Source organism: Suricata suricatta, chromosome 11 (assembly GCF_006229205.1).
Source record: "Suricata suricatta isolate VVHF042 chromosome 11, meerkat_22Aug2017_6uvM2_HiC, whole genome shotgun sequence".
NCBI lineage: Eukaryota > Metazoa > Chordata > Mammalia > Carnivora > Herpestidae > Suricata > Suricata suricatta.
This window is the reverse complement of record NC_043710.1, coordinates 102,735,301-102,755,615: the sequence shown is the minus strand read 5'-3', so window position 1 is coordinate 102,755,615 and position 20,315 is coordinate 102,735,301. Positions and strand designations below refer to the sequence as shown.

At 46.1% G+C, this 20,315-nt stretch overlaps 1 protein-coding gene and 1 pseudogene across 1 annotated transcript in view; one reads left to right on the top strand and one right to left on the bottom strand.

Moving 5' to 3' along the window:
• ALG9 (ALG9 alpha-1,2-mannosyltransferase) overlaps positions 1 to 20,315 on the top strand; it is an 88,530-nt gene that overhangs the window by 54,134 nt on the left and 14,081 nt on the right. The window contains exon 13 of the mRNA XM_029915690.1: positions 7,474 to 7,604. Within this exon, the coding sequence (XP_029771550.1) occupies positions 7,474 to 7,604 (131 nt within the window). The remainder of the gene's footprint in view (positions 1 to 7,473; positions 7,605 to 20,315) is intronic.
• LOC115306637 lies at positions 18,842 to 19,721 on the bottom strand (annotated as a pseudogene).

Below are 20,315 nucleotides of genomic sequence, written 5' to 3'. Positions count from 1 at the left end.
AAAAGCCTAGAGATGATTCCTGATGCACAAAATTCAGATGCTCTTAATTTGGGTTCTCCTTTATCAGCCCTCAGACTCTTCACTTTTCTCTCCACGCACCTCTTGGGACAAGGAGGTATTTCTCCTGGTTCCCCTGTAAGCCATGCCTGTCTGCCTTTCCCCGCTCTGTTCCTTCCAACTTTTGCCATCTCCAGGAAAGTTTTTCAACCACTGCAGCCCCCAGTGGTTTCTTCCTCTCTGAACTCTGATTGTTTTTAGAATACTTACTTTCTGTATTTTACGTTTGCTAACGTCATTTCCTGACCTCAATTATAAGTTTAGTAACCGAGACATGTCCACAAGAATTTTGTATACCCAAGTTGAGGATTCACCAAATAGGTACTTCATAAGGGTTTTGATGATACCAGAAGACTCATTTTGGTGTCATTTAGCGGATGCTGCTAATTAATTGCTAATTAAGGACTCTGGAAGGTTAATATTGTAACCCTTCTGTCCTACGTGTTGGACATAACTTGAATTGACCGTAAACACCAGTCTCAGTGGGAAACCACAAATCTGGGGCATCGGGGTGGCTCAGTTGGTTAAGCGACTTTGGCTCAGGTCATGATCTTGCTGCCGTGGGTCTGAGTCCTGCATTGGCCTCTGTGTTGATAGCTCAGAGCCTAGAACCTGCTTCAGATTCGTTGTCTCCCGTTCTTTCTGCTCACTGCTCCTCCTCTGTTTGCACCCTGTCTCTCTCTCTCTCTCTCTCTCTCTCTCTCTCTCTCTCTCTCTCTCTCTCTCTCTCTCTCTCTCTCTCTCAAAATAAATAAACATTAAAAATTTTGAAAAATTGATTTTAATGGGCCCTAATGCTCCAGGATTCTTTTCTGTCAGGTTCTCACAGTTTATAGAGTTAATCAAGGATTACTTTTAATGTTACAGCAATTTGTGTCATCCTTTTTAGTATATAAGTTTTATTCATTTATTTGTTACAAACATTTTTAATGCTTTTATTTATTTCTTTATTTAATGTTTTATTTATTTTTGAGAGAGAGACAGCATGAGGAGGGGAGGGTCAGAGAGAGAGGGAGACACAGAATCTGAAGACAGCCTCCAGGCTCTGAGCTGTTAGCACAGAGCCTGACATGAGGTTCGAATCCATGAATCGTGAGATCCTGACCTGAGCCAAGGCTGGATGCTCAACTGACTGAGCCACCCAGGCACCCCATGCCTTTATTTCTTTTAAGAGGGAAAGCGACAGAACACAAGCAGGGAAGGGGGCAGAGAGAGAGGGAAACACAGAATCTGAAGCAGGCTCCAGGCTCTGAGCTGTCCACACAGAGCCCAATGTGGGCCTGGAACCCACAACCATGAGATCATGTCCTGAGCTGAAGTCGGCCACTTAGCCCACTAAGCCACCCAGGGGCCCCTATAATTTACAGATTTTATTTAAATGAACCCTCTCATTCAGTCCTCATTGTAACTCTCTGAGGTAAATAGTATTCTCCTTATTTTACAGAAGAAGAAAATGAGGAATAAAAAACTTAAATGAGTATGAGTCCCCATCTAATTTGTGGTGGAGCCTAGACCTGAATCTAGGCCTCTGACAGAGAGTCCTTCTGATTGTTTAAATAAGTCTTTTTCCCAGTTTTACTGAGATGGAATTGACACAAAGCGTTATGTAAGTTTAAGGTGCACAACGTGATGATTTCCTGTATGTGTGTTGTGCAGATTACCCCAGTAAGGCTTATTAGCACACCCATCACCTCACATTGTTAACCTTTTTTTTCAATGTAGAGAACATTTAAGATCTTCCCTCTTAGAGTTCAAGTGCACAACACTTGTTATTGTTAACTGTAGTCATCCTGCTGTACTTGAGGTCCTTTGAACATAGTCTCCTGTAGGTGAAATCTGTACCCTTTGACTAACATCTCTCTGTTACCCCAGCCCCTGGGTGCCACCATTATACCGTTTCTCTGAGTTCGACTTTTTCAGATTCCACATATGAGTGAGATCATCCACTATTTGTCTTTATCAAACTTACTTCACTTAGCATGATGCCCTCAAGATTAACCCATGTTATCACAGATAGCAGGGTTTCCTTCTGTGTGTGTGTGTGTGTGTGTGTGTGTGTGTGTGTGTGTGAGAGAGAGAGACAGAGACAGAGACAGAGAGACAGAGAGACATACAAACCACATTCCTCCACTGATGGACATGTAGGTTGTTGCCATGTCTTCGCAGCGGTGAAGAAGGCCGCCGTGGACATGGGCTGCAGGTGTCTCTTTCAGATAGTGACTTCACTTCCTTCAGATACACACCCAAGGTGGGAATGCTGGATCATATCGTAATTCTTTGTCTTAAGTTTTGAAGGAACCTCCTTACTGTTTTCCACAATGGCTGTACCAATTTACTTTCCCACCAACAGTCCACAGGGGTTCTTTTGTCTCCACATCCTGGCTAGTAGTTTTTATCTCTTATCTTTTTGATAATAGCCATTCTAATAGGTATGAGGTGAGGTGGTATTTCATTATGGTTATAATTTGCATTTTCCTAACGATTGGCTATCTTGAGTGCCTTTTCATGTACCTGTTGGACATTGATATCTATCTTCTTTGGAAAAGTGTCTGTTCAGGTCTTTTGCTAATTAAAAAATCAGATTATTTGGTTTTTTTGGTGTTGAGTTGTAGGAGTTTCTTACATGTTTTGGGTGTTAACTCCTTATCAGATACATACTTTGCAAATATTTTTTCCCATTCTATCAGTTGCCTTTTTATTTTGTTGATTTTGGGGCTCCTTTTCTAAATAACTTATTGCTTCTCTAATAAAGAACTTGCCCTTGATCATAATCTAACCATTTTCTACTGGGAGCCTTTGTCCTTATATGTATTAGTTGTTCTTTAACTGTTTCCTGGGGGGAAAAATATTCAGCAGCTGCTGCTCACAAAGGATGAAGAGGCTACATATTTTTTAATGGACTGTCATCTCACTTAGTATGATTTTGCAGTGGTATCTTCCCAAAAACTTTATTTTAAATGGAATTTGCCTGTGGATTGTGTGATGAGTGGAGCTTACAGCTAACTGGTGTAGTTGGGTGTCAGTTACTGCCCAGGTTTCTGGGAGACCATGTACCCAGAACCGGGTCTAGGTAATCAGACCTCTGTAGTATGCCTGGCCAGAAAAAGCCAGACTGAGGTCAAGTATTGAAATATCCTACTGAGGGCCCCCTAACCGAAGGAGGTCTTGGCATGAGACCGTGGGAGCCCTGCCCCTTGCTGCTCCTATTTGATTACAGAGGCAGGGTGCTTGCAAAGCTTTTAGAAACTTGTTTCATGTTTTTAAAATCCTGGGGAGCTACAGAGTGGGTGTTGAGACCAAAAAGTCTGCTTCCTGGAGTGTTTATGCAAAGAATCATTTTTAGAGTTGTGTGGAATAGAATTGGGTCTGACGTCAATTCCCAGCATGCTCTCTCCCCTGGAGGAATAGCACATATGTAGAGACAGATGTGAGACTCCAGTCTGTGTTACATGTAAATAATGCTAGCGGAGAATGGGACCTGCGAGTGAGAGGCGGGGGAAGGACAGTTTACTGCAGGCTAGACGAGAACAAGTTGTTCTTATAAACCTTCAATTGTGTCTGACCCATAAGCCTCAGTGTGCACAAAACACAAGTGTACAGTAAGCAGTAATACAATAATAGAGCCAGGTACTAGGGCAAGCACCACCAAGGTCAAGTCCTAGAACACTGCCCCTACCCACAGCCCCCCTCCCTTCGCCATTCCTTTGGATCATTACCCATCCCCCACTCCAGCAAACTCTCTGACTTTTATGGTAATACTCTCCTTGTTTTTCTCTTTAGATTTACTTACCACTTTTGTATGCACTCCAAAACAATTAAGTTTTGACTGTTTTTGAAGTTCATTTGCATAGAATCATACTGCATTTTTTGTGTCTTGATCTTTCCCCTCAATATTTTGTAATAATCACATGTGTTGTTGCAGATGGCTGTAATTCTCTCTTATTACCTTATAGTATCTCATTGTAGGACTCTACCACACTTTATCACTCTGCTGTTGATGGATGTTTGCCTGTTTCCAGTCTGGGCCAACTACAGATAGAGCTACATAGAGCATTCTTCAGCTGTCCTCATGCATGCATTTCTGTTGGAAATATATTAGCTTGAACCATGGTGAAAGTACCAATTCTGTGGATTAAACAGTGAAATGTTAATGATTTCATATGGTTCAGTCTAATACTTGGGCGTACAAATGTTGGCTCATAGCAAATGTGTGTGTTCAATTTTTGTAGATTCTACCAAATAGTTGACCAGAAATCTTGTACCAACTTGATCTCCTGCCCGCAAAGAATGAAGAGTTTCTCCATATTCTGGCCAATACTTACTACTGTAATTTTTCATTGTGGTTTTGGTTTGCATTTCCTCAGTTCCTACTATGAAGTTGAGCCCTTGGTCATTTGTTTTTGGCCATTTAGATTTTTTCCTCTGAGGCACCTTAAAGTGATTTGCCCATCTTTCTGCTGGGTGACCTTGGTCTTGTTGACTAGCAAGTATTTATATGTTCTAGATATGAATCCTTGATGGGTTCATATGTATGTTGCACGTTTCTTTTGCTAGTCTGTGTTTCGTCTCTTCACTCTGATAGGGTGTATTTGACAAATAGATATTTTAATGTGGTCAGATTTAGGGGCGCCTGGGTGGCTCAGTCGGTTAAGCAGCCGACTTTGGCTCAGGTCATGATCTCACAGTGGGTGGGTTTGAGCCCCACGTCAGGCTCTGTGCTGACAGTTAAGAGGCTGGAGCCTGCTTCCGATTCTGTGTCTTCCTCTCTCTCTGACCATCCCCTGCTCACGCGCTCTCTCTCTCGCTCTCTCTCTCTCTCTCTCTCTCTCTCTCAAAAATAAATAAACGTTAAAAAAAATTTTTTTTAATAAAATAAATGTAGTCAAATTTATCCATTTTTTGGTAGTTAATACTCTTTGTGTCTTGTTTAAAGAGACTTTTTCCGTAAGTTCTTGAAGTTCTCTGTATATTCTGATAATATCTTCCAAGAGCTTTATGGTTTTGCCTTTCTCATTTAGTTCTGTAATCCATCTGAGATTGATTTTGTGAGCAGAGTGAGGTTGTCTTGTACGTTTCCCTGTACATTTTGGAATCAGCTTGTCAAGTTTCACAAAATAAGTCTGTTGGGATTTTTGAGATTGTGTTTACTAGATCGGTCAATTTATTTAGACTTGACACCTTTATAACAGTGAGTTTTTAGGAATAAGGCATATCTCTCCGTTTAATACTGTATTGTCAAAAATTCTTTTGAGATTAAAATGAATCATTTCAACAGGTTTTTATTGTGATAAAATTTACCACTTTAACCATTTTTAGGATATAATTACAGTGGATTTAAGCATGTGGTATGACCATCTCCACTCTCTCTAGAGCTTTCTATTCATCTCAGACTGAAAGGTGGTACTCATTAGACAGTTTTTTTTAATCTTTTTTATTTTTTATTTTTTAAAGTTAATTTTGGGGACAGAGAGACCGACAGAGCATGGGGGAGGGACAGGCAGAGAGAGAGGGAGACACAGAATCCAAAGCAGGTCCGGGGCTCCAAGCTGTCAGCACAGAGCCAGACGCAGGGCTCAAACTCACAAACTGCGAGATATGACCTGAGCCAAAGTCGGACACTTAACCGACTGAGCCTTCCAGGCGCCCCAAGGATTTCTATATAGACCAGTCATATTGTGATGAATGAATTTTGTTCTCATTCCATTTCTTCTGTCATTTCTTTCTCTTACCTTGCTGACTGGATCCTCTAGTACAAGGTTAAATCTTGTGATAAAAAGCCTTGGCTGGTCCCTGATCCCGAGGGAAAAGATTTCATCCCTTTATGAGGAAGTATGAGATTTGCTAAACATCAACTGATGTTTCAAATGCCTTTATCGTAGCTGCTCCCTGGCATTCTAGGAGGACTCGTCACTGGTTTTAATTTGTAAGAAGCATTTAGATGAGCTACTGAGAGCACTTTGCCTCTGATTCAGACATTTTGGGTCTTGATAGGACTTTTGAAATCACACTGACTTGGTCCAGATGTGGCTCTGCTGTATATTTGTGATTTTGGTTTGGACTGTAATATATTTTTAGTTGAAAGGAAATATTTAGCTGAAGTGTTCTACAGATTTTTTTTTTTAGCATGTTCCATTGAATTTTATGAGAAACACAGTACCTGTATGGTTTTATTTTTTTTCAAGTTTATTTTGAGAGAGAGACCATGAGCAGGGGAGGGGCAGGGAGAGAGAGAGAGGAAGAGAGCGAGCGAGGGAGGATCCCAAGCAGACTTTGTGCTGTCAGTGCAGAACCCAACGTAGGTTTTAAATTCATGAGTTGTGAGATCATGACCTGAATGGAAACCAAGAGACTTTTAACCAGCTGAGCCACCCAGGTGCCGTTGATTTGTTTTTGTTGATTTTCTATTTAGATGGCTGTCCCTTGCTGTAAATGGAGTGTTGGAGTCCCCTACTATTAGGGTATTATTTGTTCAAAGCCATTGTTTCCTGTTGATTTTCTGTTTAGATGATCTGACCATTGCTGTAAGTGGGGAATATGTTTTTAATGTTTGTTTATTTTTGAGAGAGAGACAGAGCATGAGTGGGGAGGGGTAGAGAGAGAGGGAGACAAAGAATCCAAAGCAGACTCCAGGCTCTGAGCTGTCGGCACAGAGCCCCTTGTGGGGTTTGAACTTGTGAACCGTGAGATCATGACCCGAGTTTCTGAAGTTGAATGTAGACTGACTGAACTATAGAGGCGTCCCTCCTTGCTGTGGTTTTAAATGAAATATTTTATGAGCATTGATTACAACTGGATGACTGCAGTTTTGCTAATAGTTATTATATATTTTTCGTAATCTTCTCCACTCTTGCACTTCTGATACCTGTTTTACTGATCCTTGGGTGCCCAGACAGTTCCCATGTCTGTCAGTTCTGTTGAAATGTCGAAGGCGATGATGATACATGATATTTCTGTACCATTTCAGAGGTGTGGGGTAACCTCACATGTCTCTGTCAGCAGAGACAGGGGTTCACATACTAGCATACGTGGTTAGGTGATGCCCTCTCCATCTCTGAGATGAGAGGTGATAGATTGGAAGGGAATGAGAGCAGTAGAAGAAAGTTTTTGAGTAGGTTGTGGACTCAAGCTAGCTATGGTTTATGAGGCCAGAGGAACTTAATACCCAAATGAGAGTCAGAACTCCCAGAGCTTACATGTGTATTTGGCTGGGTGGGTGCACGTCTCTCTCCTGCCTCCAGAAATACCCCAGCAGCCCACACTGCTGTCTGAGTGGAGGGAGCACAAGTAACGTTGGCCCAGGGCTTCGGTGTTGTGCTTCTCAAACCCTGTGGGAATTTGTGGGATTGTGATTGACGTCCCGTACTCTGAAAGGACCTTTGCAACTACTGATGAAGACTTGGCCTTTCTCCATTGCAGATTGACATCAGTAAATGCCATTATTTAGTGGACTTGGACACCATGAGAGAAACACCCCGGGAGCCAAAATACTCATCGAATAGAGAAGAATGGATCAGCCTGGCCTACAGACCGTTCCTTGATGCTTCTAGGTATGTGGCTTTAATCCTAAGAGATGGACTGGGACTAGTCAGGGGACAAACTGGAATCTTGATTGAATAACTTCCAGTCCTGGGCTGACTGCAACAGCCGCCATTTCATTTAATTTTTATTCGGGCCTGAACACATCTGTTCTTGTCCACTTTCCTGAGAAATCTAAAAGAGTGCTCTCCCTTTCTAGGAACCGCATGTAAAGTTTATTCAGGTGTCATCCAAATAGAAGAATCTAAATAGATCCACTGAAGACCAGGCAAATAGGTGCTTGAAATGGATTACTTTTGGCACTCAGCCTTAACTGTCTTAAAGTATTGTCATAGTCAGGAAGATTGACTCTGTCCTGCCAGGAGCTAGAAGTTCATATCCATTGTTTTTGGAATCCAGGCTCAGTCAAGGAAGGGACAGGCCTTACTTGATCTTAGACCAAATAGACCAGGACTTGGCTGGCTCTTCAGAAGGGCTTGAGAATTAATGACAAGCGGGGAGGCAGAGGGTTCAGCTGAAGGAGTCAAGGCATTGAGTTGGAAGAGTCAGGTTGTTGGTGGGCCGAGGTCCAGGGAGGCCTGGTGGACAGAGCCCAGGCAGAGGGCAGAAGGTAGAGGACCAGGTCCCGAGAGCAGGACTGGAACTCAGAAACAGGGAGAAAGATGTTTTTAGGAGGGCAGTGTGGTCAGAAGCTGCTGATAAATGAAGATGAGTAGTAACTGTTGATTGGGTTTGGCAGCTGATAGAAGCAGTTTGATGGTGTGGTCAGAGCACCGTTGACTTGAGAGTTAGGGGTCAGAGCACAAGCATTCGGACAAGACCTGGAGGTGGCGAACGCAGAGGTTTTCTGGAGAGTTCTGCTCTAACAGGAAGCAGAGAAATAGGACGATGGCCAGTGGTCACTGCAGGGAGAATGATGATGAGGGGTTGTGTCCTTTGAGTTTTCTTATACTGTGGCGGCATATGTATAACATACATATAAATATATACACAAAATCCCTACGGTTTGCCATTTTAAGTGTACAATTCAGAGGCGTTAGTTACATGTGCAGAATTGACATCCACATTTTGTAAGTTGAAGGTGCACGTGCATCGGTTCAGCGCACTCCTGTGTTGCCCTCTGATCACAGCAGGAGCATCAACTAACCCTGTTATCATGTCACACGGTCATCGTTTTTCTTTTCTGTCGAGAATGCCGTGATCTGTTTCGAAACCTTTGCCTCACCCAAACGGTTCCCCTTTTATTTTTTTTAAGATGAGGGAAATCACAGTCATGTTTGGATACCGACAAAAACAATCTCTTAGCTGAAAACTGGTCATGTAGGAGAAGGGAAGGAATTGGTGGAGCAGGTGCCCTTGACGTGGGTGAGAGGAGATGGACCAGGAAGCAGACATGTTTCAGGTGGACGGGCAGCAGGTGGACCGTCTGTGTCGGTGATGGAGGTGTTCTCTCTCCGCGCTGGCCAACATGGGAGGCACGAGCCACACACAGATATTAAGCATTTGAAATGTGGCTACTGTGTATGGGGAACGGAATGTTTAATTTTGTTTGATCTTAAATCGCCGGACGTGGCTGCTAGGTTGAGCCGGAGGGTGACAGGCAGCAGGTGGGTGAGGTGACGGCTCTCGGCTGCTCTCCTCCGATGGCCTCTGGTCTCTCCCTGCAGGAGGAAGTAGGATTACCGGGTGGGAAGGGCGTGTGTGGGGATGAGGTGTTGAGGATTTGAGGGGAGGGACATAACTGAGAGTAGGAAACAAAAGGAGCTTGAGAAGTACCATGTGATTGGAAGACGGGGTCAAGAACCCATCTGAGTTTAAAGTGCGGCCACTGTGGTTGCTTATAAACCGTAAAATCCTCCTACGTTAAGTCTACAATCCAATGGTTATTAGTAAACTTAGCAAGTTGTAGGCATATGCATGGGATTATATGTACGTGCGGCTCTGTGTCTGGCTTCCCTCCCTGGGCGTGTTTTGGAAATTCAGTCACCTTACAGCAAGTATCAGTCGGTGCCCCTTTTTGTGCCCGACTACTACTCCGTTATATGGGTATAGCCATTTTGCTCACCTCTTCCCCAGTTGTTGGATATTTGGGTTACTTCTGCTTTTCCACCATCATGAGCGATGCTGTTGTGAATAATTATGCACATATTTTTGTGGGCAGGGTTGGGTTTTAGCCAAGAACGTTCAGCAAAGCATGAAGGGGCAAGGGAGCTGAGTTGATGTAGGGGCGTGGTCATGGCCTTGGGTAAGGAGGGTGGAGGGCCACGAGAGGTGGGGGGTCGTGGGCTGATGCTCACATGTGGGCAGAGTCGGCCCGGTGACGGGAGGGAGCTGGCGGGAGGGGCAGCAGTGAAGGCGTGCCCCGCCCGTCACACGCGCTCTTAGTTGTTATGTGATGCCGGACTTGGAGCAGGTCTCCGTGGTGCCTTCTATTTTGAGTTGAGAAAACTGTGACAGCCTGAGACCTGGCCCTGGGAAGGTCTCCAGCTCGGAGGGGACGGCACATCCCCAGCCGCCTTCCTGTTTGCAGAGGACTCCGAGTGGTTTGAAACGGCGGCCCGCAGAATGCTGCACAGAGTAAAGCCTGTTGGGGTGAGGGAGTATTTGGTTTTGAGGGACGGGCGGTTCCCAAAAGGCTCAGCGGGGAGAGGCCAAGGAAGCTTCCAAGAGGAGGGGACGTGAGGGCTGTGTTGGTGATAGTGTGGTGGTGGGCTGGAAGGAGGGAAGTTGGAGGCACAGAAACAGGTCAGGAGACCATTGGGTCAGCTGGATGCGAGGCAGCGAGGGAGCGAACTCGATGGCCGAGGACGGGCAGGCTCAGGAGATGCCTGGTGTCTGCAAGATCAGGCCAGGATTTTCCCAGAATCCCACAGCTTCCCCCAGTGGCCTGTATCAAGCCTTTAACATTTTCCCTCCTGCATTAGAAGCACAATACTAGTCATTGTTGGGGATTGCTTCCTCTGGCTGGGCTGGTCCCTGAGCAGAAGCTTTTGCAAGTTTGAGCACAACTTGCTGGAGAGACAGACCCTAAGCTTACAGCACAACTCGCTTCTCCTGGCGGCGGGCGGTGAGTGGGTCCCCGCTGCTCACCCAGCACACCCCTCGCACCGCTAGTGCAGGGGGAGGGAGGGGCTTCTTGGGGAAAGCCTTCTGGGGTTTCTCACTTCCCATAAATTGTACTCATTTCCCAGAAATTGGCTTTCTTTTCATGACAACGTGCTGAAAAAGAAGAAAATCTGTTGGTTTAAGAACTGAGAAGGTACAGTTCACTTGAAGGTATGCAGAGTATGGTGACAAGAACCAGGGGTCAGAAGACACGTGCGTTTATCCTGGCTGCCTGCTACTTTATGGGGATGTCATAGGATCCATTGAGAGTGCAGATATGAAAGTGTTTTTAAATTCTAGAGCATTACGTAAATGTCAGACCTTTTAGTTAATGAGCAGGCAGCCTAGGGTTCCAAAATTACACTGATAATTCTCTCGTACACAGCACTTCCCAGGATGCATTGATGTAACCGCAAAAACAGTGGGATCCCGCAGCCCGGTTTTGCCACAGCAGCTTACAGCTGTCAGCACCCGGACATCTCCTGTTGCGGACTGGGGACAGTTAAGCCGGACTGTCAGAGGCTGTGGGCCCCAGAGATCTCACACTGAAGTGGCGTCTGAAACGCTCGCAGGAACTTGATCCCGGGGTGTCTTCCGGCCTGTTCACTGGGGATGGGATGTTTCCTGTCTTGCTGCTCGAGACCGTGGATTCTGTAACAAGGGCGCATAGAGTGCCGTGTGCACCCAACGGTCACTCATGTCTTAGACCCTAGACAGGACGGGGCTGCAGACCTAACTCTTCCCTAGCTCTTTCTGAGGAAAGGAAAAGGTGTTAATAAGCCTGTGACCTACTGCCAGATGCTCTTGGAGCAATGTAAGATTAGCTTCTCAAACGTAGAACTCCCTAAAACTGAAATCTGCCTTTACATCTGTAGCTTACGTTGGGATCATTTTGTTCTTTCTCCTATTATCCATCTGTCTGTTCATCTGACAGATACTTTTTGAACACTGCCAGGCACTGTCCTGGATCTTAGGTATACAGTGGCCAACAGCACACACACCTCACGATATAACAGGGAGGCTGGCGTGAACACAGAGCCACCCAGATCAATATACAGTGACAGCCCGGGCTAGCTGCTGTAAAGGAAAGTGCAGGGCACTCTGGGAGAAGCAGTCAGCAGGAGGCGCCAGGAGGCCCGGAGCCAGCTGCTCAGGCAGGTTTGGAAATTGGAAGACAGTGTGTCCTTGTCACCGAGCTAGATTTTTTAAGGGATGTAAAAGGAGTAATCAGACACAGATTTTGCCCTTTAGATAACTTACAACTTGTGTAGTTACACGTGCAAAAACAACTTGAAAACCGTATTAAGACCATACAAGGTACCAGGTTGTATGCTAGACCTTTCTAAGGAACGAGGGCCTGGGGAGGCCGGAGGATACTGAGAAGCTTCCCAGCAGACACGGTTGCTGAGCAGAGGCCTAAAGGAAAAGGAGGCTTTGGACTGGTGGTAAAGCGGGCCATGTCGCTTCCATAACTCAAGGCGAAGAAATCACGAGCACAAGTGGAAACATAAAAAGAAGGCTTTTGGATGAAGCACCTGAGGGTTTAGTCAAGAAAAATTTAATTCACCTCTTTCATTGGCTTAAATTGGCTTGTAGGTAAAGTGACCTATAATAGATCATCCAAATCAGAATGCTGTTGAAAATTAAAGGGGCCGTGTCCTGGGCGCATCGGGATGCGAGGTTTACAGGGATTACAGGGCTTGCCCCAAACAGCAGGGTGCGGCCTGGAGCATCTGTGGTTCCTTTGCCCCATCGTCACACCTACTGTGGACTCGCCCACAGTTCAGTGATCTGCCTTAATCCACTGACCCTCCTTGGTCTTGTAGCCCGGGTTAGGCCTCAGCCGTCGGCAGGGGAAGCCGCCCGGCTGGTTGGAAGCCCGGACTGGCACATCCTCCTCAGTGGAGACTCCGCTCCCGGGGGAAGTAGCTTAAAGATGATGAGAATGAGACTGTGACTGGTATAAAATTCTGAATGTGAATACACGGGCTTGTTTTCCGTGGAAATTGTTGGAAGATAAGCAGGGCCTTCACTGCTGGGCGGGTGGAGAACGACCCTGTGAACAGGACTGAATGTGCTTCGTCCGCTTGGGCCAAGGGCAGTCTCGATGTGCATTGTTTTCCCACCGGCGGCTTCGCGGCTTTCTGAGAGGCCTGCAGACCCCAGACCCCGGCAGTCCGAGAGGGGCCTCAGGCGTAAGATCTCCACCGTTTCCTAGTCTCCCCTTGCGTACGGCTGGTACCTGCGTTTGCCATGTCTGGGTCTGGCTAGTTTTATAAAGCTTTCTCCGACTTCTAGGATGTGGGGTCTAAACTAATCAACAGGATCACTTTTTAAACCAGACACATTTGTTACTCCGTGGCCATCTTGTATTACGTACGTTCTAAAATAAGAGACGGTTTTTTTCTTTCTTTGAAGCATGATATAATTGCTGCTTGTATAAAATAGCTTGACGAGTGGGTGGATGTCATGCCTCCTCCGAGATTCCCCAGAGAGGAGAGAAGGGAGAGCGTTGGGCTAAACTGCCGGCCCCAGGGTGGGCTCCTCCTGGGTGGGGTGACAGCGTCGGGCTGTAGGAGTCTGGTGGAGGCGCCTCTGCAGGGGGTTGGAGCTGGCCTCCTGCGCCGGGGCCGCCTGTGTGTGGCTTCCGAAACCAGCCGGGAGGCCCTGTCCCCGCGTCACGGGGCCGCTTTCCGCCCACACCTTCCTCCTCTGTTGTGGGTCCCTTTTGTGTGGCTGCTTCGCTTGAAACCTTTGGTTTTTGGATTATGAGATTTTCTTCTTCCTTGTTTCGGGTGTATTAACCTCATCTAACTGAATTTTAGGGGGTTGCCTGGTGAGGGGCCGGAGGTGATTTGGAGAGACTTATGGCCAGGATTTCAAAGCCCTGCGAGCGGATAGTTCTAGGTGAAGAGGGGGCGCAAGCGGGGGAGTTAGAAGTCCGCTCCCGGGGCGCGGTAGGGGAGGGCCTGCCCTGGCGCTGACGGCCTCTGCCGCGTGCGTTCTGTGCCCAGCACGGGATCCTCAGTGGCCGCTGTGCAGACAGGAGTCTTTTCCTCTCCACGTAGAAGTGAATCCAGCAGCCCTGAGGCCTGGAGTCCGTGACGCCCGTATCCGTTTGGGTCCCGTGTGGTAGTCTGGTTGGCGGCAGCCATGGCACCCTCTGCCCCTCGCCCCTGCATAAGCAGGCCTGTTTACTTCTGGGAGATCAGAGAGAATCACTGCAGAGGGCGACTTAGTTGGAAGTTCTTGATCCGGTTGTGGTGCTGTGACAAATCATCCCCAGCTTCGAGGACGAAAGGATAGTACTTACCGACTGTAAGGACGCAGGTCTGAGACAACAGAAGGGTACACATTGCCCAAGGCAAGAGGGACCACCCTTGTAATACCCTTAACATTCCTAAGGGCAGGCCTAGAAATAGAAGCTAAGGCTAGTTACACCCTATGTGAGGGTCCTGGGTCCACTCCAATTGGTTAACACTCTAAATGTTGTAATTGTGTAATAGTAATTGGCTCACTGTACCTGTGTCACAATTCCCTGTAACTCCCCCTTCCCAAACTCATAAAGGCCCTGCCCCGCCTTTGTTAGGGGCTCTCAGCGTGGATCCACCACGCCGGGAAAGTCTGTGAGCCCGGGTTTAGGCCCCGGCGAGCCTGAGCCCGTAATAAAGCCCTTTGCTTTTGCATGCGTGACTCGGCCTCCCTGGCGGTCTCTGGGTTCTGGGGGCGATAAAGAAATCTTGAGTACAACACGATCGTTTTCTCTCCTGGTTCTGGAGGCGGACCGGGCTCGGCCAGGCAGTTCTTCAGCTGCTCGGAGCCCTTCATGCACTGGCCATCAGACGGCGGTTGGGGCTGGAGGCATCGGGAAGGCCTCACACGTCTAGCAGTGACGCTGGCCGGGTCGCCGCCCGGGCTGTTGGCCAGGACATCTGCCTGTGGCTCCACCATGTGGCCTACGCTTCACAGCATGCTGGTGGGCTTCCAAAAGCTGGTATCTCAAGAGCTATTAAGTTTTTGATGACCTGGCCTTGGAATTCACACCGTGTATCACTCTTGTCTCCTGTTTATAGCAAGCCACTCGGATAGCCCAAGTTTGAGGGGAGAGGAGTTAGACTGTCCCTGTTGATGGGAGAAAGATCAAAGGGTTTATGGACGTGTTTTAAAACCGTCACAGCTCTTTTGATGCCATTCGTCATCCAAATTGGGTAGTTCGTGAAGTTTTACTTTCTGAAGGCGATGTCTTGTAGGCGAGGCCTGTGGTACACAGAGTGGCCCAGTCTGTTCATCGTCAGCTTGCTGCTGCCAGGTGGGAAGGGAGACTACACCCGGCGGCAGAATTTGGTTACAGGCCAGTGGTTTTACATGCTTCAGATGACGTTCAAGTCCGTGGGGTAGAAATCGGTCTCCCTCGGAAGTAGTAATTGAAGTGCTCTGGTCTTCTCCCCGCCCCTCAACCGTGGTGGTGCCTCCAGCCCCTTCCTCTACGCCAAGAATACTGAGAACTCGTAGGAGGGACGAGCTCAGAGTTTCTGAACTTTGGTAATTCTTTACAGCTCTTTATCTTCAATTCTTTTTGTTTCTTTATCAGTTCTTGGCCTTTCCTTTTTGTTTGATGTCGTGTTATCTCCTCCCAGATACTTTGCGGAGGCGTTTCATCTGGTACCCCAGGCTAGCTTTGGTTTCAGAACACTGGCAGCATTTTGCTCATTGTAGTCTGCAACTGCTTAATCATTGAGATCGGCTGATCTTTTAAGAAGGACAAACCTGTGTGTGTGCGCGCACGTCTGTGTGTGTGTGTGTGTGTGTGTGTGTGTGTGTGAGAGAGAGAGGGAGAGAGAGAGAGAGAGAGAGAGAGGTTCTGTGTCTTGCTCTCTGTCTCTCAAAATAAAGACATAAAAAAACTTAAAAAAAAATTCTCTAGAAAGAGACTGTGTATAGACCATCGGTGCTCCAGGTCTACACTGTAGAGACCCTCAGGTTTGAAAAGTGTGTAGTCTTTTAGGCCCGCCGCTGCGTTTAGCTGGCTCCGACCAGGCGGCTGGCTGTGTCAGCAGTCTTTGTCCTGAGTTCCTGGAGAGTTAGAACCACGGCTCTTACTGAGTCTAATTCCTAGCACATAGTAAGGTCTCAGAAAATGCTTATTTGTTATTTGATGTGTTTCATGTCCTTTTTTTATTTGACACAATGTTACTTTGTTTTAGGTGTACAAAGTCATACTTGCATAACTTCATACTTTATGCTACTTCGGTCACAGGTGTGACTGCCATCTGTCACCATGCGTCACGATTACAGTGTCATTGGCGATATCCTTGTATTGTGCCTTTTATTCCTGTGACTTATTCCGTAGCCGGAAGCCTGTGTCTCCCACTCCCCTTCACTCATTTTGCCCATCCCCCCACCCACCTTCTCTCTGGCGCCCCATCTCTGTATTTATGGGTCAGATTCTGGTTTTTGTTGGTTCATTTGTTTTATTTTTAGATTGCACATATAAATGAACTCATATGGCGTTTGTCTTTCTCGTGCTGACTTATTTCACTCAGGGTAACACCCCCTGGGTCCATCCGTGTTGTCTCCAACGGCACCGTCTCCTCCTTTTCTTGTGGCTCTGTAATATATTACACTGTGTACATCCCACACCTTTTTTAAAAAATTGTTTCTAATTTTAATTCCAGTAGAGGTAACACATGGTGTCATACTACTTTCAAGCGCACAATGATTGTGATTCGTAATTCTATACATGACTGTGCTCCTCACAGTAAGTATACTCTCAATCCTCTCCACCTTTTTGACCCCCCCCCCACTCCGGTAACTGTCAGTGTGTTCTGGATAGTGCTAAGAGGCTATTTTTTGGTTTGTGTCGCTTTTTTCCTTTGTTCATTTGTTTCTGAATTTCTACATGTAAGAGAAATCACGGGGTATTTGTCTTTCTCTGACTGACTTCATTTAGCATTATTCCCTCTGGCTCTATTCATCTTGTTGGAAATGGGAAGATTTCATTTAAGTTGACTTTTTTTTTTTTTAAACTAGAACATGTGGACAGGGTAGAGGGGAAGAAGGAGAGAGAATGAATCTTAAGCAGACTCCTCTCTCAGCTCAGAGCCTGATGTGGGGCACAGTCTCCTGACCCTGGGATCATGACCTGAGCCGAAATCAAGAGTCAGATCCTCAGCCGACTGAGCCGCCCAGGCACCCTGGCAAGACTTCACTGTCATGGCTGCACAATCCCCCTTGTATATGTACACAGTGCATGTTCTTCCTCCATTCACCCCGCTGGACGCCTGGGCTGCTTGCGTCTCCTGGCTATGGTAAGTCGTGCTGCGGTAAACCTATGGTGCATGTATCACTTTGAGTCAGTGTTTTTGTTTTCTTTGGGTAAATACTCAGTAGCAGAATTACTGGATCACATGGTATTTCTGTTTTTTCAATTTTTTACGGAACCTCCATACTATTTTCCACGGTGACTGCACCATTTGACGTCCCCACCTACAGTGCGCAAGGGGCCCTTTTTGCCCATAGCCTTACCAACACTTGTGTCAGTATTTTTTATTTTAGCCGTTCTGACTGGTGTGAGTGACATCTCGTTGTGGCTTTGATGAGGCATTTCACCAATGATGGCTGATGTTGAGCATCTTTTCATGTGTCTTTTGGCCTTCTGGGTCTTATCTTTGGAAAATACCTATTCAGGTCCACTGCCCCTTTTAAACATTGGTATGTTCTTTTGATGTTGAGTTGTATGGGTTTTATATGTATTTGGGATATTGACTGCTTGGTTATATCACTTACAAACTTTTCTCCCATTCCGTACCTCGCCCTTCTGTTGATGATTTCCTTTGCAGTGCAAAAGCTTTTTATTTTACTGTAGTCCCAATAGTTTATTTTTGCTTTTGTTTCCTTTGCCTCAGGAGACTTATTTAGAAACATGTTACTAGAGCTGATTTCAGAGAAATTCTTGCCTGTCCTCTCCTAGGATTTTCATAGTTTTAGGCCTCAGATTTAGATCTTTAACCCATTGTGAGTTTATTTTTGTGTACGATGCGAAGGAGTGGTCCTGCTTCCTCTTCTTGCATGCACGTGTCCAGTTTTCTCAGCACCGTTTGTTGAAGAGACTGTCTTCCCCAATTGTATGTTCGTGGCTCCTTTGTCGAAAGTGAACTGTGTAAGCGTGGGTTTATTTGTGGGTTTTCTGTTCTGTTCCATTGATCTGTGTGTCTGTTTTTGTGCCAGTACCATCCTGTTTTGATTACTGGAGCTTTGTAGTATAGCTTGAAGTCTGGAATTGTGATCCCTCCACTCTTTTTCAAGATTACTTTGACTATTTGGGGTCTTTTGTGGTTTCATACAAATTTAAGGATTATTCTAATTCTGTGAAAAATGCTCTTGGCATTTTGGTAGGAATTGCTTTGGGTAGTGTGGACGCTTGAACAGTATGAATTCTTCCAATCCATGAGCATAGTAGATCTGCCTGTTTGTTTGTATCCTCTTCAGTTTCTTTGATCACTGTTTTATAGTTTTTAGAGTATAAGTCTTTCTCTCCTCAACTAAGTTTATTCCTGGGTGTTTTATTATTTTTGATGCAATTGTAAATGCTGTTTTCTTAATGTCTCTTTCTGCTACTTTGTTGTTAGTGTATAGAAAAGCTATAGGTTTCTGGGTATTGATTTTGTATCCTGCCGCTCTATTGAACTTGTTTATTATTCTAGTAGTTTCTTGGGAGAGTTGTTAGGATTTTCTGTGTGCAGCATCATGTCATCTGCGAATGGTAAAAGTTTTACCTCTTCCTTACCAATTTGGATGCCTTTTATTCCCTTTTCCTGTCTGGTTCCTGTGGCTGGGACTCCAAGACTGTGTTGAATGAAAGTGATGAGAGTGGAAGTCCTTGTCCTGCCCCGATCTCAGAGGGAAAGCTCTCTGGTCTTCACCGTTGAGTGTGATGTTAGCTGTGGGGTTTTCTTTTCTTTCTCTCTCTCTCTCACTTTGAAATTTTAAGGTCAGTTTATTAAGCTGAATGATGAAAGCTATCAGAAGAATATTTTCCTGGAAATTTTTTTCGTAGAAAAAACGAGAAAACTCAGCACTACAGCACAGCCACAGACGGTGTAGCGGTCGGGGCTCCCTGCAGGTCGGGGCGCCCGCCAGTCTGTCACATGGTCTCTGGGTGAGCGGGGCTGCAGTCTGGGTCGCCCTCCTCATCCTCTGGCTCCACGGCCTCCATTTCCCGAGACAGACTTTCACCCACCTCTGCCTTGCTTCCAGCATCTTCTGAAAACTGGATGGATATCAGATGTGTCAAGATTATGATCTGTTTCAAATAGCTGTTTCTCACATAACATTATTCTTTCCTGCTCGTTCTCCTTCTTGCATTTGTTTCTTTTAATTTCTACGAGTTTTGTGTCATCCTTGGACTTCCACCTTAAATTCTCATTTGTAAGAGGAGTGCCATGAAATAATTGTTTTTCAGCTTTCTCTGCTGCTTTTTCGGTTTTGTTTCTTCCAGTTTTTTTCTTTTCTTTTTTTTTTTTTTTTAACATTTATTTATTTTGAGAGAGGGAGCATGCATGAGGTGGGCAGGGGCAGAGAGAGAGAAAGAGAGACAGAAAATCCAAGCAGGTACTGCATGGTCAGTACTGAGCCCAGTACTGAGCTTGAGCCCATGAACCGTGGGACCATGACCTGAGCTGAAGTCAAGAGTCAGACGTTCAGCCAAATGAGCCACGCTGTCTGTCTTGCAGTTTTTATTTGGCCTATTTCATGTAATTTTTCTCGCACAGCTGTCACTAAAGATCATCACCATACCAAGGTTTCCTTCTGCTTGTAATGCTAACTGTTTTAAAATGTCTGAGCCATCATCATCGTGTGGATTTTCCCGGGAGATGATTTCTTAGAGGGGCTTCATCTGGGTGTTTTTCACTGTATGTAAACTTGAGGGTAGTCTGGGCAGTTTCTTCATTTTCTCCAGCCTCAGATGTGGGAGTAATTGTGAAACTGCGTGGATTTTCTGATAATACTGGTTCATGACGGTCTTAAGCCTCTCTTCGCTCATTCCCTGCCCGTCCTCACCTCACTGCTCTACTGCTGGCGGGAGAGAACATGAGCGGGACTGGGGCTTGAGGGGGTAGCTGGGAGCCCCTTGCCTGTGAAAGGGGTCAGGGGCCCTGCCCCCAGAGCCTCCAGCTCATTGGGCTGCACTGCTGCTCCTCCCCAATCTCTCATTGTGGCCTCGCTGCTGCCCCGGACCACCCAGCGCCCAGGTGGCATGCTGCAGCCGGGGCCCCAGTGCCCTGGGAGAGCTGGCAGGGCCAGGTGGGTGCAGGTTAAGAGCTGCAGATGGGGAGGCTCTGGGCCCACTGAGCACCAGTGGGGAGTTTTCATCATGATTGGATGTTGAATTTTATCAGATGCTTTTTTAGCAACTATAGAGATGGTCATGTGATCCCCCCCCCCCATTTTGGTGATGTGATATATCACATTGATTGATGTGTGAATATTGAACCATCTTTGGGTCCCTGGAATAATCCTGTCTGTGGCTTCCAGTGTTACTTACTGTTTGTCACGTAGGAATAGCCCAAATGAAGGTCCAAAGAGCAGAGACAGATGCATTTTTGAATACTGTGTTC